This window comes from Anser anser (assembly GCF_964211835.1).
Source record: "Anser anser genome assembly, contig: SUPER_W_unloc_9, whole genome shotgun sequence".
Lineage (NCBI taxonomy): Eukaryota > Metazoa > Chordata > Aves > Anseriformes > Anatidae > Anser > Anser anser.
The window spans coordinates 271,190-283,968 of NW_028154223.1; the positions used below are offsets into that span (position 1 = coordinate 271,190).

At 43.6% G+C, this 12,779-nt stretch overlaps 2 protein-coding genes and 1 long non-coding RNA gene across 4 annotated transcripts in view; 2 read left to right on the plus strand and 1 right to left on the minus strand.

The window, feature by feature from the left end:
* The window catches only part of LOC310888970, a 306,398-nt gene that overhangs the window by 271,120 nt on the left and 22,499 nt on the right, over window positions 1-12,779 (plus strand). The gene's annotated exons all lie outside the window — the stretch shown is intronic.
* The window catches only part of LOC310888966 (ceramide transfer protein-like), a 36,211-nt gene that overhangs the window by 13,745 nt on the left and 9,687 nt on the right, over window positions 1-12,779 (plus strand). Inside the window, exon 4 of the mRNA XM_083852677.1 lies at window positions 4,245-4,402. Within this exon, the coding sequence (XP_083708803.1) occupies window positions 4,245-4,402 (158 nt within the window). The remainder of the gene's footprint in view (window positions 1-4,244; window positions 4,403-12,779) is intronic.
* Window positions 1-12,779, minus strand: part of LOC310888967 (ceramide transfer protein-like) — a 77,703-nt gene that overhangs the window by 7,403 nt on the left and 57,521 nt on the right. For both annotated transcript variants that reach the window (XM_083852678.1, XM_083852679.1), the window contains one exon: window positions 1,163-1,347. In XM_083852678.1, the coding sequence (XP_083708804.1) occupies window positions 1,186-1,347 (162 nt within the window). In that variant the 3' untranslated portion in view covers window positions 1,163-1,185. The remainder of the gene's footprint in view (window positions 1-1,162; window positions 1,348-12,779) is intronic.

The following is a 12,779-nucleotide window of genomic DNA, read 5'->3' on the forward strand; positions in this document are numbered from 1 at the left end:
GAGTGGCCATTTAGCTCCATTCTCAAGCTTATATAGTAGCTTCCATTGACTGCCATACTTAATGAGAGTTCTCTTACTTTCTGTGCACACAGTTTCCGACAATATCCTTCCAGTGTGCCAATATGCACCCAATAGGGCTTTTCTTTAAAACGCCTTTGTTCTGAGCATTACCCAGCACTCCCCCCTTTCTACCAAATTCCCAGGACTCAAGCCCAAACCACCAAAGAAGTGACTCTCTCCATTCTACCAATTTGATGATCAGTCAGGTCCCCCCTCTGATGACCAAACACCAATATACACCAATATACACCAATATACCAAAACTTCTAAACTGTTACTTAGATAATGCTCCTGCCTTCCTCTTTGTCATGCTCAAAATGTTTAAGAATAAAATAGGATTACAAGATACACCACCGGGCCCATATATTGGGCACCACCAGTCAACACCTGGATAAAACAGCACTTCCTTTTCAATCTGTCATGCGCTTCGTTCGTCTCTGGCCATTCCCCTCATGGAGAATACGGAACCGCGGATCGGAACTCCGCACTCGCTTCACAGCGATGCTGCGTCTCACTCACACAGCACAATCATGCAGTCACGCAAAGAGGCCCCTTACACTTCTGATTCATACTACAAGGATATATCATGTAGAACAATAACCAAACTTGTTTGTATTGTCTCTGGCTGAGTTCCTCGAGGAGTCACTCACTTCACAACAATACTTTGTCTCAAACACATATGCTTACACAAATGTTTTCAACACGAGATACCCAGATATTCACAAATAAGACATACAATTATTAACACTCCAATTAATATCCCTCCAGCAGCTGCAAATATTACCCAGGTAACCTTGTTACAACTGTGAGAGGCCCACTTACCATTCTCCTGCTTCTTATACAGTCATTAGCAGGTCCGTCCTGGCTCCCAATACTGGGATGCAGTGGTAACCTCGGTTTTGCTCAATCTACTCCCAGGATCACTAGTGGCTGCTCTATCGGTCAGCAAATCCCCCTGAACGCTCTATCGGTCAGCCTGTAGGGTACCCTCCTCCCTTACAGGGACTATGCCATACGCCAGACGTCTCTGCGCGGTTTACCTGTGGCCCCAGCCAAGCGCAGGTGTCCCCTATGACTTACTGGCCCCGTTTGTTAAACATACCGTTTGTCTGCAGCTTCAGGAGGTCATTGTCTGCTTCCGTGGTGAGTGGCTCGGAGTGGAGGCTCCTCTGAGGAAAATACCGGGGGCGCGCCTAGGGGCATCTGCTCCACAGTCGATCCCGCAGCCAAGCAGAGTGCCTCCTGCCTGGCTTGCCAAATTGACTTGAGGAAAACAGACTCCACAACCTGTAAAGTTGCAAAGTAGGTATGCTTATTCAGCGCTGGGCAGCACGGGGGGGTAGTCCCACCACAATCGTGCGCACCCACCACAGTAGTTCATCTTGTATTTATACAGAAGGGTTTACACAGGTAAGGGATCGCATATGCATATTCATAACCTCTCCCTGAAAGGGTGGTCTTTATTACAATGAGTTCCAGGAAATCATTTCCATTGTCTCAGTCCTCTCCTGATTAGTTCACAATACCTATAGAAATCCCTTATCTTCCAGAGCCCTCCTGTCTCAGTCCTGATTAGTTTACAGTACCTATAGAAATCCCTTTAGCATCCATTTCTTACTTCAAAAGTGGCATTAAATGGAAAAGATAAAGGAACTTCAGTTTTCTACTTTTGAAAATAATCTTCCATTTAATTGGAAAACAAATTTGATCAAACATGATGTTTGGGACATCTAGGGAAGTGTTACAAACAGCAGCTTAGGAACAAGAAGGAAAAACTGATCTAACAGACTAGAGGTGTAGGAGAGAAAGGCTGAAGAGCTATTGAAGGCTAAAATGTGGTATGAAAAATCCATTACTGTGAAAGGAAAGAGAAAATTTAGAAATAAAGCAAAATACTTAAAAGTCAGGATAATTAAAAAGGAGCCGTTTGATTCAAGATGCTGAAATTGAAGTTAAAGTAGGAAAAAAATCAAACTGCTCCATTTTTTCAGTTGGCTACATGCAGCTTGATCACCAAGCTAGAACAGTTACAATAAGAACACTTTTCCATTTAGACTTTAACTTGAACCTGTAGATCTCCTGATGCAACGTTTCAGTTTGAAATACTCAATCTTATAGTTTACATTAAAAAAAAAAACATGTAAATAAAGCAATAGGAAAGATGTTTGGGTTCTTTAAATAGAAAATCTTCTTAAAAATACTTCTTATGTGCTGAAGTTCAACTGTTGCTGAGACAGGGCTTGAGGTAGCTTTCTGACATGTTCTGGGAAGACGAATGTCTCCTGTGATTAGGAGTGAATCAAAGTACTCCCATCCACAGTAAGGAATCTCTTGAGTGGTCCTTTTTTTCAAATAAATAGGCTTTGCACCTTTTTGCAACAAGTTCATTTTTGTCCAGGATTATAATGGCTGAAAGGAACAATAGACACAGGCTTCAAAACTGCAAGCTGTGTACATATCACTGCTACTTTGAGAATAAACATTGAAGAAAGAATGTATGATGACCAAAACTGTATGGCAGACCAAACTGACTGTTTCAGGAAATTAGTCTGTTGCTGAATCCCCCTTACGATCTACTATAGAGATTTCTGAAATGATTTTATACTGTTGCAGCCAGTGGTAGTTTCTTCAGCCTGTCTATCATGTTGTGTGCTTAAGGAAAATAAATAAATAAAACACATCTATAAGCAGCATAGCTGTGCTGGTAAGCCTGCACATGAACATGGTCTACACCACTAGGAGAAATTACTGGTATAAACTTCATTTTTTTTAGTAGTAAAGTGTGTTATGGGTAAAGCTTTTGTCTAATTTTTATTATTCTCAGTGAATCCACTGCATCACCGCTTTATCAGCTTGTACTACTTTCAGTTTCAGTCTCTTCTGTGTTCTCTCTGCAGCTATTAGGGGGAGGAAGAGCTCTTCTGCTCATTATTGTTTCTGAAACATATTTTTCTTTCTCTTACTTTACTTTTTGCTCCAACCCCACTACCTCTAACTTTTAAGGAATATTTTTGACTAACATGAAACAAAAAATAAGTTGTATTCTACCATAGCATATATGTTTGTTGAGGTATTTGAAGGAGTATGTGGTCAGTAATCATTTGCTTGAAAAATAGTTTGATTGCTTGTGAAAGGAGGGCATATAAAACCTCTGAAGACTTAAACCATGCCTTAAGACCATGGGACTCTTGCTTTCTGTTCCCTAGGTGTAGATACTGTGTCATTAGAGAACAGCAATTGCATTTCTCTCCCCTATAAGAACTGAGCTGCTTGAAAGCTCTATTTCAGCTTTGCAGACAGATATTGGATAAACTTACACAAATATTTATTTGGACTTCTTAAACCATAAGTGGCAGGTTGACAAACTGACAGACTCTATTAAAAACAAAAACAAAAACAAACAAACAAACAAAAACCCTGGGTGATAAGTCATTTGCTTGCTCCATGGCATAGCAGGAGTTACTTTAACATGCTGGGCTCAGTCAGCTTCAACATGGGTGTTACTTCTGCTTTCTAATATTTTATGACATTAATATGTACTGTTTGATTTGATATTCTGTAATCATATATACAAGTTTGACATATAATAGGTACTTTTTTGTCACGCATTTTAAGTGACTTTTTAAAATAGCCTTAGCAACACATGGCTTGGTTGACTGCATGAAGTAGTTATTTGAACTGCAAAACCCACAGTACTTGGATAATTCAACACATTTGATACTTTGATAAATATTATACCTTTTTACTTTGAGGTCTTAAAATTACATGCTTAAACAGCCTTGAATTTTGGGTTTAGTTGCATTTTGAAATTGTTCTTTTTTTAGTACTGCATTAGATATGTTTTAAAGTTGCTCTGTCTTAATTAGGCCCCCACTTCAAGCTGTCAAACTGCTATTGTTATGAAGTATTACCACTCCCTCCACTCACGTGTTTTGCATACTTATACAGCATTACAGCAGACTTGAAATACAGTATAGGAAGCTGAAGCTGAAGGAATGTATTCCTCCTTTTGAATCTCTTTCCTTATTCTGTGGATAGCTGAAAACTATTAGCGCTTTTGAATTTTATTTTTAAATTTACTTTCTATCCAGTATATTTTCTTCAAACAGTTGTAATATAAAGCATGTGTAAAATGCTTGTTTGAGTTAAAGGCAGCTATCAGTGAATGAATTGTGTTTTTTTAGTGTTTCCCCATGTGACACCCGAAGTAATTAATGGCATAGACTTTAAAGGAGAAGCTCTAACTTTCAAGGCAACTACTGCTGGAATCCTTGCTACACTCTCTCATTGTATTGAACTCACGGTAAAACGTGAAGAAAGCTGTCAAAAAAGGCTAGATAAGGTAAGATCATTTTCCTTTTACTTGTGTTGAAAAAATGTCTTTAACTTGTGTTGTGGTTTAACCTGGTAGACAGCTAAGCACCACACAGGCATTCATTGTGTCTGATGTGGGGCAGCCCCTGACCTCCTCCCATGGAGGCCCTCCTGCAACCACCCCACTACCAACACCTTGCCACCTATGTACACCCTGCAAAAGAACTTAAAGACAGCAGGTATTTAGACCTCTAGTAACATTATTTCTTCCACTTTAGTTGTGGGGCTTCTTTTGGCTTTTCACCTTGTTTCTCTAGTAGCTAAACATGGCTTTGTAAAAGTCTCTTCTGTAAGTAGGGCCTGAGCAAAAAACATGGTTCTGTCATCTGATAAATAGATGTAGGCATAGAAGGGACTAAAGATGCATGGATAGATTTGTCTGCTGAACTTCAAGCAAATCTATTTGAAAATTATAACTGTCCTAAAATATTCTGAATGTTAAAGTTCAGCAGAATTTGTTAAATCCAGAGGTGACTAGAGTTTGAAAATAGTGTTATAATGAAGTGTGCCTTTCTCTATAAAACATATTTTAAATAAATGAAAGGTTTTTAAATTACATTCTAAAGGTTGGAAGCTTCATTTCTAAACCTTTGAAAACAAGAAATCATTATCAAAGCATCTTTTAATTTTGAAGGAGACTGCTAAAATAGTGCACTTAGCGATTGTAGTTTTAGAATTATATATTTAGTTTTCTTTGTTACCAAAACAGTCAGATGGCCAGAATAAAATTAATACAAAAACACATAATGTTATCTAAAGGTAATTGTAGTTACAGGTTTGCTTTCAACCTTTTGTTCTTAGCTGTTAAGTAGGAATGAATCTGATCTTGAGCTTGCTTTTTCAGTTTTCTAGTGCATTATATTTTTCAGTATGAGCCTCTTAAATGCAGTTTAAAATAGACTTTTCTTAAATAAATTCAGTGGATAAACAGGGAACATGTTTAATTTCTAGTATTTAGTCCATTATTTGCAACAAAATCCTTGTGATGCTGCTTTTCTTGTTGTCTTGACTACAGCAATATTTTTCTGTTCTGGTTTCCATTGGTCTTATTAATTGAAATTAATGTGCAAACTTATTTTCTAAACATTTACTTTAAGACTAATGTGTTTGTTAGGTATTTTATTTTGTTCACCTACGACGACTGTAAATTAAATGTCTCATTAAATTTTCCATAATTTTAATAATGCCAGTAACTTTTCTGCTCTGCAATCAAGCAATTTCACAATTTCTGCATTAATAAATGTTGTTTACAAGAGAAGCTGGCAGATTTGGAATGAAGAGTGGTCTTTTTTGACACATCTGAATTATCACTAATTTGCAGATCAAAGTAAAGAAAGAGTGGAGTTTTTTTTAGGGGGTGGATTTTTTTGGCATTTTTGTGGATTTTGTTTTTTCGTTCTGGTGAAACTTCTATGCTTTCTCTCAATGACTTATAAACAAATCATGCTTTCTGTATTTTCAGGGCTCTCCAGTAACTTTCAAAATAGGTAAACTTGCAAAATTTCATGAAACATTTTTATTGATTATCGCCAGTTTTTGATAGTTTCAGGAAGGGAAAAAACTACATTCACAGATAAAGGCTGTTTTCATGTAAATGTTGCTTTTTTCTAAGAATTTTCCTTTGGAAAACGATGCTACCTTATTTTTTCAACACATCAAAATTGTTGCTTTTCTTTTCAAACTTTACTTTAGAAACTTGTCCTGGTTCCAGTTAGGACAGAGTTAATTTTCCCTCATAGTAGCTGGTAGGGTGCTATGTTTTGGATTAGGATGAGAAGAGCGCTGATAACATGCTGATGTTTTAATTGTTGCAGAGCAGTGTTTACACCAGGCCAAGGACTTTTCAGCTTCTCGCTCTGTCCTGCCAGCGAGCAGGCTGGGGGTGCAGCAGGAGCTGGGAGGGGACAGACCCAGGACAGCTGACCCAAACTGGCCAAAGGGGTATTCCATACCATCTGACATCATGCTAAACAATATATAGGGGTGGCTGGCCGGGGTGGGGGGCCGGCTGCTCGGGGATAGGCTGGGCATCGGTCAGCGGGTGGTGAGCAATTGCATTGTGCATCACTTGTTCTCTTACACATTATTATTATTAATACTATTATCATTATCACTATTATTATTATTATTGTTATTATTATATTCCTGTCTTAATAAACTGTCTTTATCTCAACTCACCGGCTTCACTTTCCCGTTTCTCTCCCCCATCCCAGAGAGGGAGGGGGGAGGGTGAGCGAATGGCTGTGTGGTGTTTAGCTGCAAGCCGGGTTAAACCACAACAGCCCTTTTGGCGCCCAACGTGGGGCTCGAAGGGTTGAGATATCGACAAATTTGACCAGAGTGTGTTAAACTAAAATTGGTATAAGTATTGGACCTGCTTAATAGTTGCTAGTCACGATGTTGATTGCCTTAATCTCCAGTCTGCTGTACCTGTATTCCAAATTGAGTTTTATGGTGCGTTACTTTCTGTATGTGCTCCCTGTTGCACTGTTTATCCTTTCCGGGCCCTGGTTTAAGATTGTTATGGTACTGTGCGGTGTAACAATGGCTTATGAAATGATGAAATATCTGGTCATGACTCTAACCTGGTATTTGTACTCAGCACTGACGTCGACTCTATACTTTGGAAACCATATCTCGGAAACTATTAGCAATTACACCTATTGCCTTTTTTCGTTAGGGAGCCAATCTGTGAAGGGGACAGGGGAAGACATGTTTCCCTACCTGTTCACTCTCCCTTTCTCCTTCACCACCACCCTCTTATCCCCCGAGCTAGTTACGGTGGTTCTCCGAGATGTTGAATATCCTTGGGATACTCAGACCAGCCTGCTCTTGTTGTTATGTCTCCTGAATGCGCTTCAGGTTTTGTTGAGGGTTAAACAACTACTTAGGAATCTCATCCGGAGATCTGTCTTGAGGCGGGATAGTTGCGAGTGGCAGGGAGTGTGGGAGGATATGGGCAGGTTTCTAGAGCAGTGGTCACCTCCAGTGTTTTGGACATTCACCCCTGAACAACTGCAAAATCCTAAAAAGCTGGCAGAATGCTTGAAAAAAAGGTGTCATGACTCTGGCAGTTCCAAAGTGACACAAATCACTGTAGCGTGCTGGGGTCTGGCTTGTGCCTATCGAGCTGCAATTGATGCTACTAGCAACCTAGCTCCCGCTCCTGCAGCTGTTCCAGCTCCAGCTCCTGCAGCCGCTCCAGTTCCAGCTCCTGCAGCCGCTCCAGCTGCAGCTCCAGCTCCAGCTCCTGCAGCCGCTCCAGCCCCTGCAGCTGCTCCAGCTCCTGCAGCCGCTCCAGCTCCAGCTCCTGCAGCCGCTCCAGCTCCTGCAGCCGCTCCAGCTCCAGCTCCCGCAGCCACTCCAGCCCCTGCAGCAGCTCCAGCTCCTGCAGCTGCTCCCACTCCTGTGTCTGGGTCAGAGAAATGAGCTGTAGCAGTGCAAGTTGACCCCGCAGACGGTATTCCAACCCCTGTGGCAGACCCTGTGTCTGGGTTAGAGAAACGAGCTGTAGCAGTGCAAGTTGCCCCTGTAGACAAGGTGAAAAAATGGTATAGAGGCTCAGGTCGTTTAGAACGCAGACAGTCTTCTGCTAGGTCTGGGTATAGAGAAGACGAGGCTGGGCCATCAAAGGTGCAGGAGACTGAAGATGAGGATGGGGATGTCGAAAAATCAACAGTAATTACCCGAACCCTATACCAGCGTGAGCTACGAGATGTGCGAAAAGATTTTGGTCGCTGCATAGGTGAGCAGCTTGTCACCTGGATGCTCCGGTGCTGGGACACGGGAGCCAATCGTGTGGAATTAGAGGGCAAGGAAGCCAGGCGGCTGGGATCCCTTGCTAGGGACGCATGCATTGACAAAGCAATTGGAGATGGAGCACGATCTCGCAGCCTCTGGAGGCGTCTCCTGTGAGCTGTGCAGGAAAGGTATCCCTTCAAGGAAGAACTTGTATGTCTACCAGGCAAGTGGACCACCATGGAGAAGGGAATTCAGTACCTGAGGGAATTAGCCATACGGGAAGTAATTTATAAGGACCTAGACGACGCACAAACATCCGCAGATCCAGATGCAGTCCGGTGTACACCACCCATGTGGCGGAAGTTTGTACTGAGTGCACCATCATCATATGCCAGCTCATTGGCAATACTAACCTGGAAAGCGGAGGAGAATCCCCCAGTGAATGAAGTGGCTAAATTACTCCGGCAGTACGAAGGAAATCTCTCCTCTTCCCTACAGGCCTGTGTCTCGGCTGTGGAGAAACTCTCTGAAGAGGTCCACCAACTTAAAGAGAATTTATCTTCCCCTCCACCTGAACGAACCAGTGTCCACCAGCTAAAAGAGAATGCTTTGGAGAAACTTTCTGAAAAGATCCACCAACTTGAAGAAAGATTATCTTCCCCTCCTCCTGAACGAACCAGTGTCCACCAGCTAAAAGAGAATACTTTGGAGAAACTTTCTGAAAAGATCCACCAACTTGAAGAGAGATTATTTTCCTCCCCACCTGTACAAACCAGTGTCTCAGCTATTAGGGGTAAACGTTCATCTATGCAAGGAAGACAATATGGTGGGCACACACCCCGTGCCACCCTGTGGTTTTACCTACGTGACCATGGAGAGGACATGAGAAAATGGGATGGAAAATCTACTGCGACCCTAGAGGCACAGGTACGTGAATTGCAAAGGAAAACAATTGGGAAAAAGGAGTTCTCTGAAAAGTTTGCTGCTCCAACTTCCAGCAGGCAGTCCTTTAAACACAGAAACGAAGATTCTGACCAGGACTAGAGGGGCCCTGCCTCCAGCCAGGGGGAGGAAAGGGACAATCGAGTTTATTGGACTGTGTGGATTCGATGGCCTGGCACGTCAGACGCACAGAAGTATAAGGCTTTGGTAGACACCGGTGCACAATGTACTCTAATGCCATCAAGCTATAAAGGGCCAGAACCCATCTGTATTTATGGTGTGATGGGGGGATCCCAGCAGTTAACTGTATTGGAGGCTGAAGTGAGTCTAACCGGTAATGAGTGGCAAAAGCACTGTATTGTGACTGGCCCAGATGCTCCGTGCATCCTTGGCATAGACTATCTTAGAAGAGGATATTTCAAGGACCCAAAAGGGTTCCGCTGGGCTTTTGGCATAGCTGCTTTGGAGACAGAGGACATTAAACAGTTGTCTACCTTGCCTGGTCTCTCAGAGGACCCTTCTGTTGTGGGGTTGCTGAGGGTTGAAGAACAGCAAGTGCCGATCGCTACCACAACTGTGCACCGGCGGCAATATCGCACCAACCGAGACTCCCTGAGTCCCATCCATAAGCTAATTCGTCAACTGGAGAGCCAAGGAGTGATCAGCAAGACTCATTCACCTTTTAATAGTCCCATATGGCCAGTGCGAAAGTCTAATGGTGAGTGGAGACTAACAGTGGACTATCGTGGCCTGAACGAAGTCACGCCACCACTGAGTGCTGCAGTGCCGGACATGCTAGAACTCCAGTATGAACTGGAATCAAAGGCAGCCAAGTGGTATGCCACAATTGATATCGCTAATGCATTTTTCTCCATCCCTCTAGCAGCACAGTGCAGGCCACAGTTTGCTTTCACTTGGAGGGGAGTCCAATATACTTGGAATCGGCTGCCCCAGGGGTGGAAACACAGCCCTACCATTTGCCATGGACTGATCCAGTCTGCGCTGGAGCAGGGGGAAGCTCCTGAACACCTGCAGTACATCGATGACATCATTGTGTGGGGTGACACTGCAGAAGAAGTTTTCGAGAAAGGGAAGAAAATAGTCCAAATCCTTCTGAAGGCCGGTTTTGCCATAAAACAGAATAAAGTTAAAGGACCTGCACGAGAGATCCAGTTTTTAGGAATAAAATGGCAAGATGGACGTCGTCAAATCCCAATGGATGTGATCAACAAAATAACAGCTATGTCTCCACCAACTAGCAAAAAAGAAACACAAACTTTCCTAGGTGTCGTGGGGTTTTGGAGAATGCATATTCCAAATTACAGTCTGATTGTAAACCCGCTCTACCAAGTAACCCGTAAGAAGAATGCTTTTGAATGGGGCCCTGAGCAACGACAAGCCTTTGAACAAATTAAGCAGGAAATAGTTCATGCAGTAGCCCTCGGGCCAGTCCGAACAGGACCAGATGTAAAGAATGTGCTCTACACCGCAACCGGGGAGAATGGTCCCACCTGGAGCCTCTGGCAGAAAGAACCTGGGGAAACTCGAGGTCGACCCCTGGGGTTTTGGAGTCGGGGATACAGAGGATCTGAGGCCCGCTATACTCCAACTGAAAAGGAGATCTTGGCAGCATATGAAGGAGTTCGATCTGCTTCGGAAGTGGTCGGTACTGCGCAGCTCCTCCTGGCACCCCGACTGCCGGCACTAGGCTGGATGTTCAAAGGAAGGGTCCCCTCTACACATCATGCAACTGATGCTACATGGAGCAAGTGGGTTGCACTGATTACTCAGCGGGCTCGAATAGGAAACCCCAGTCGCCCAGGAATCTTGGAGGTGATTATGGACTGGCCAGAAGGCAAATACTTTGGGATATCATCAGAGGAGGAGGTGGTTCGTGCTGAAGAAGCCCCACTGTACAACAAGCTACCGGAAAATGAGAAGAAATATGCCTTGTTCACTGACGGGTCCTGTCGTATTGTGGGAAAGCATCGGAGATGGAAAGCTGCTGTATGGAGTCCTACACGACGAGTTGCAGAAGCTGCTGAGGGAGAAGGTGAATCGAGTCAGTTTGCAGAAGTGAAAGCCATTCAGCTGGCTTTAGATATTGCTGAACGAGAAAAGGGGCCAGTTCTCTATCTCTATACTGATTCATGGATGGTAGCAAATGCCCTGTGGGGGTGGTTACAGCAATGGAAGCAGAACAACTGGCAGCGCAGGGGCAAGCCCATCTGGGCTGCAGCATTGTGGCAAGATATTGCTGCCCGGGTAGAGAACCTGGTTGTAAAGGTACGCCATGTAGATGCTCATGTGCCCAAGAATCGGGCTACTGAAGAACATCAAAACAACCAGCAGGTGGATCAGGCTGCTAAGATTGAAGTGGCTCAGGTAGACCTGGACTGGCAACATAAAGGTGAATTATTTATAGCCCGATGGGCCCATGACACCTCAGGCCATCAAGGTAGAGATGCAACCTACAGATGGGCTCGTGATCGAGGGGTGGACCTGACCATGGACACTATAGCACAGGTTATTCATGATTGTGAAACATGTGCTGCAATCAAGCAAGCCAAACGGTCAAAACCTCTTTGGTATGGAGGACGATGGCTGAAATATAAATATGGAGAGGCCTGGCAGATTGATTACATCACACTCCCTCAAACCCGCAACGGCAAGCGCCACGTACTTACAATGGTGGAAGCAACCACCGGATGGCTGGAAACATATCCTGTGCCCCATGCCACCGCCCGGAACACTATCCTGGGCCTTGAAAAGCAAGTCCTATGGCGACATGGCACCCCAGAGAGAATTGAGTCAGACAACGGGACTCATTTCCGAAACAACCTTATAGACACTTGGGCCAAAGAACATGGTATTGAGTGGGTGTATCACATCCCCTATCATGCACCAGCCTCTGGAAAAGTTGAACGATACAATGGACTGTTGAAGACTACACTAAAAGCAATGGGTGCTGGGACATTCAAAAATTGGGATACACATTTGGCAAAGGCCACCTGGTTAGTCAATACCAGGGGATCTGCCAACCGAGCTGGACCTGCCCAATCAAACCTGTTACGCACTGTAGAAGGGGATAAAGTTCCTGTAGTGCACGTAAGAAACATGCTGGGTAAAACAGTCTGGGCTACTCCTGCCTCAGGAAAAGGCAAACCCATTCATGGAATTGCTTTTGCTCAGGGACCTGGATGCACTTGGTGGGTAATGCAAAAGAATGGGGAGGTCCGGTGTGTACCTCAAGGGGATTTGATACTGGGTGAGAATAGCCCATGAGTTGAATTGTAGTATGTTAATTATTATATAATACTGTATGTCATCACTACCATGATTGCTATATATCATAGATGAAAATAATGATTAATTAGAATGTATTGGAAAGAGTGTAACCTGAGCATGACATAAATGGTATGGAATAAGGGGTGGATATCTGTCCTGGTTCCAGTTAGGACAGAGTTAATTTTCCCTCATAGTAGCTGGTAGGGTGCTATGTTTTGGATTAGGATGAGAAGAGCGCTGATAACATGCTGATGTTTTAATTGTTGCAGAGCAGTGTTTACACCAGGCCAAGGACTTTTCAGCTTCTCGCTCTGTCCTGCCAGCGAGCAGGCTGGGGGTGCAGCAGGAGCTGGGAGGGGACAGACCCAGGACAG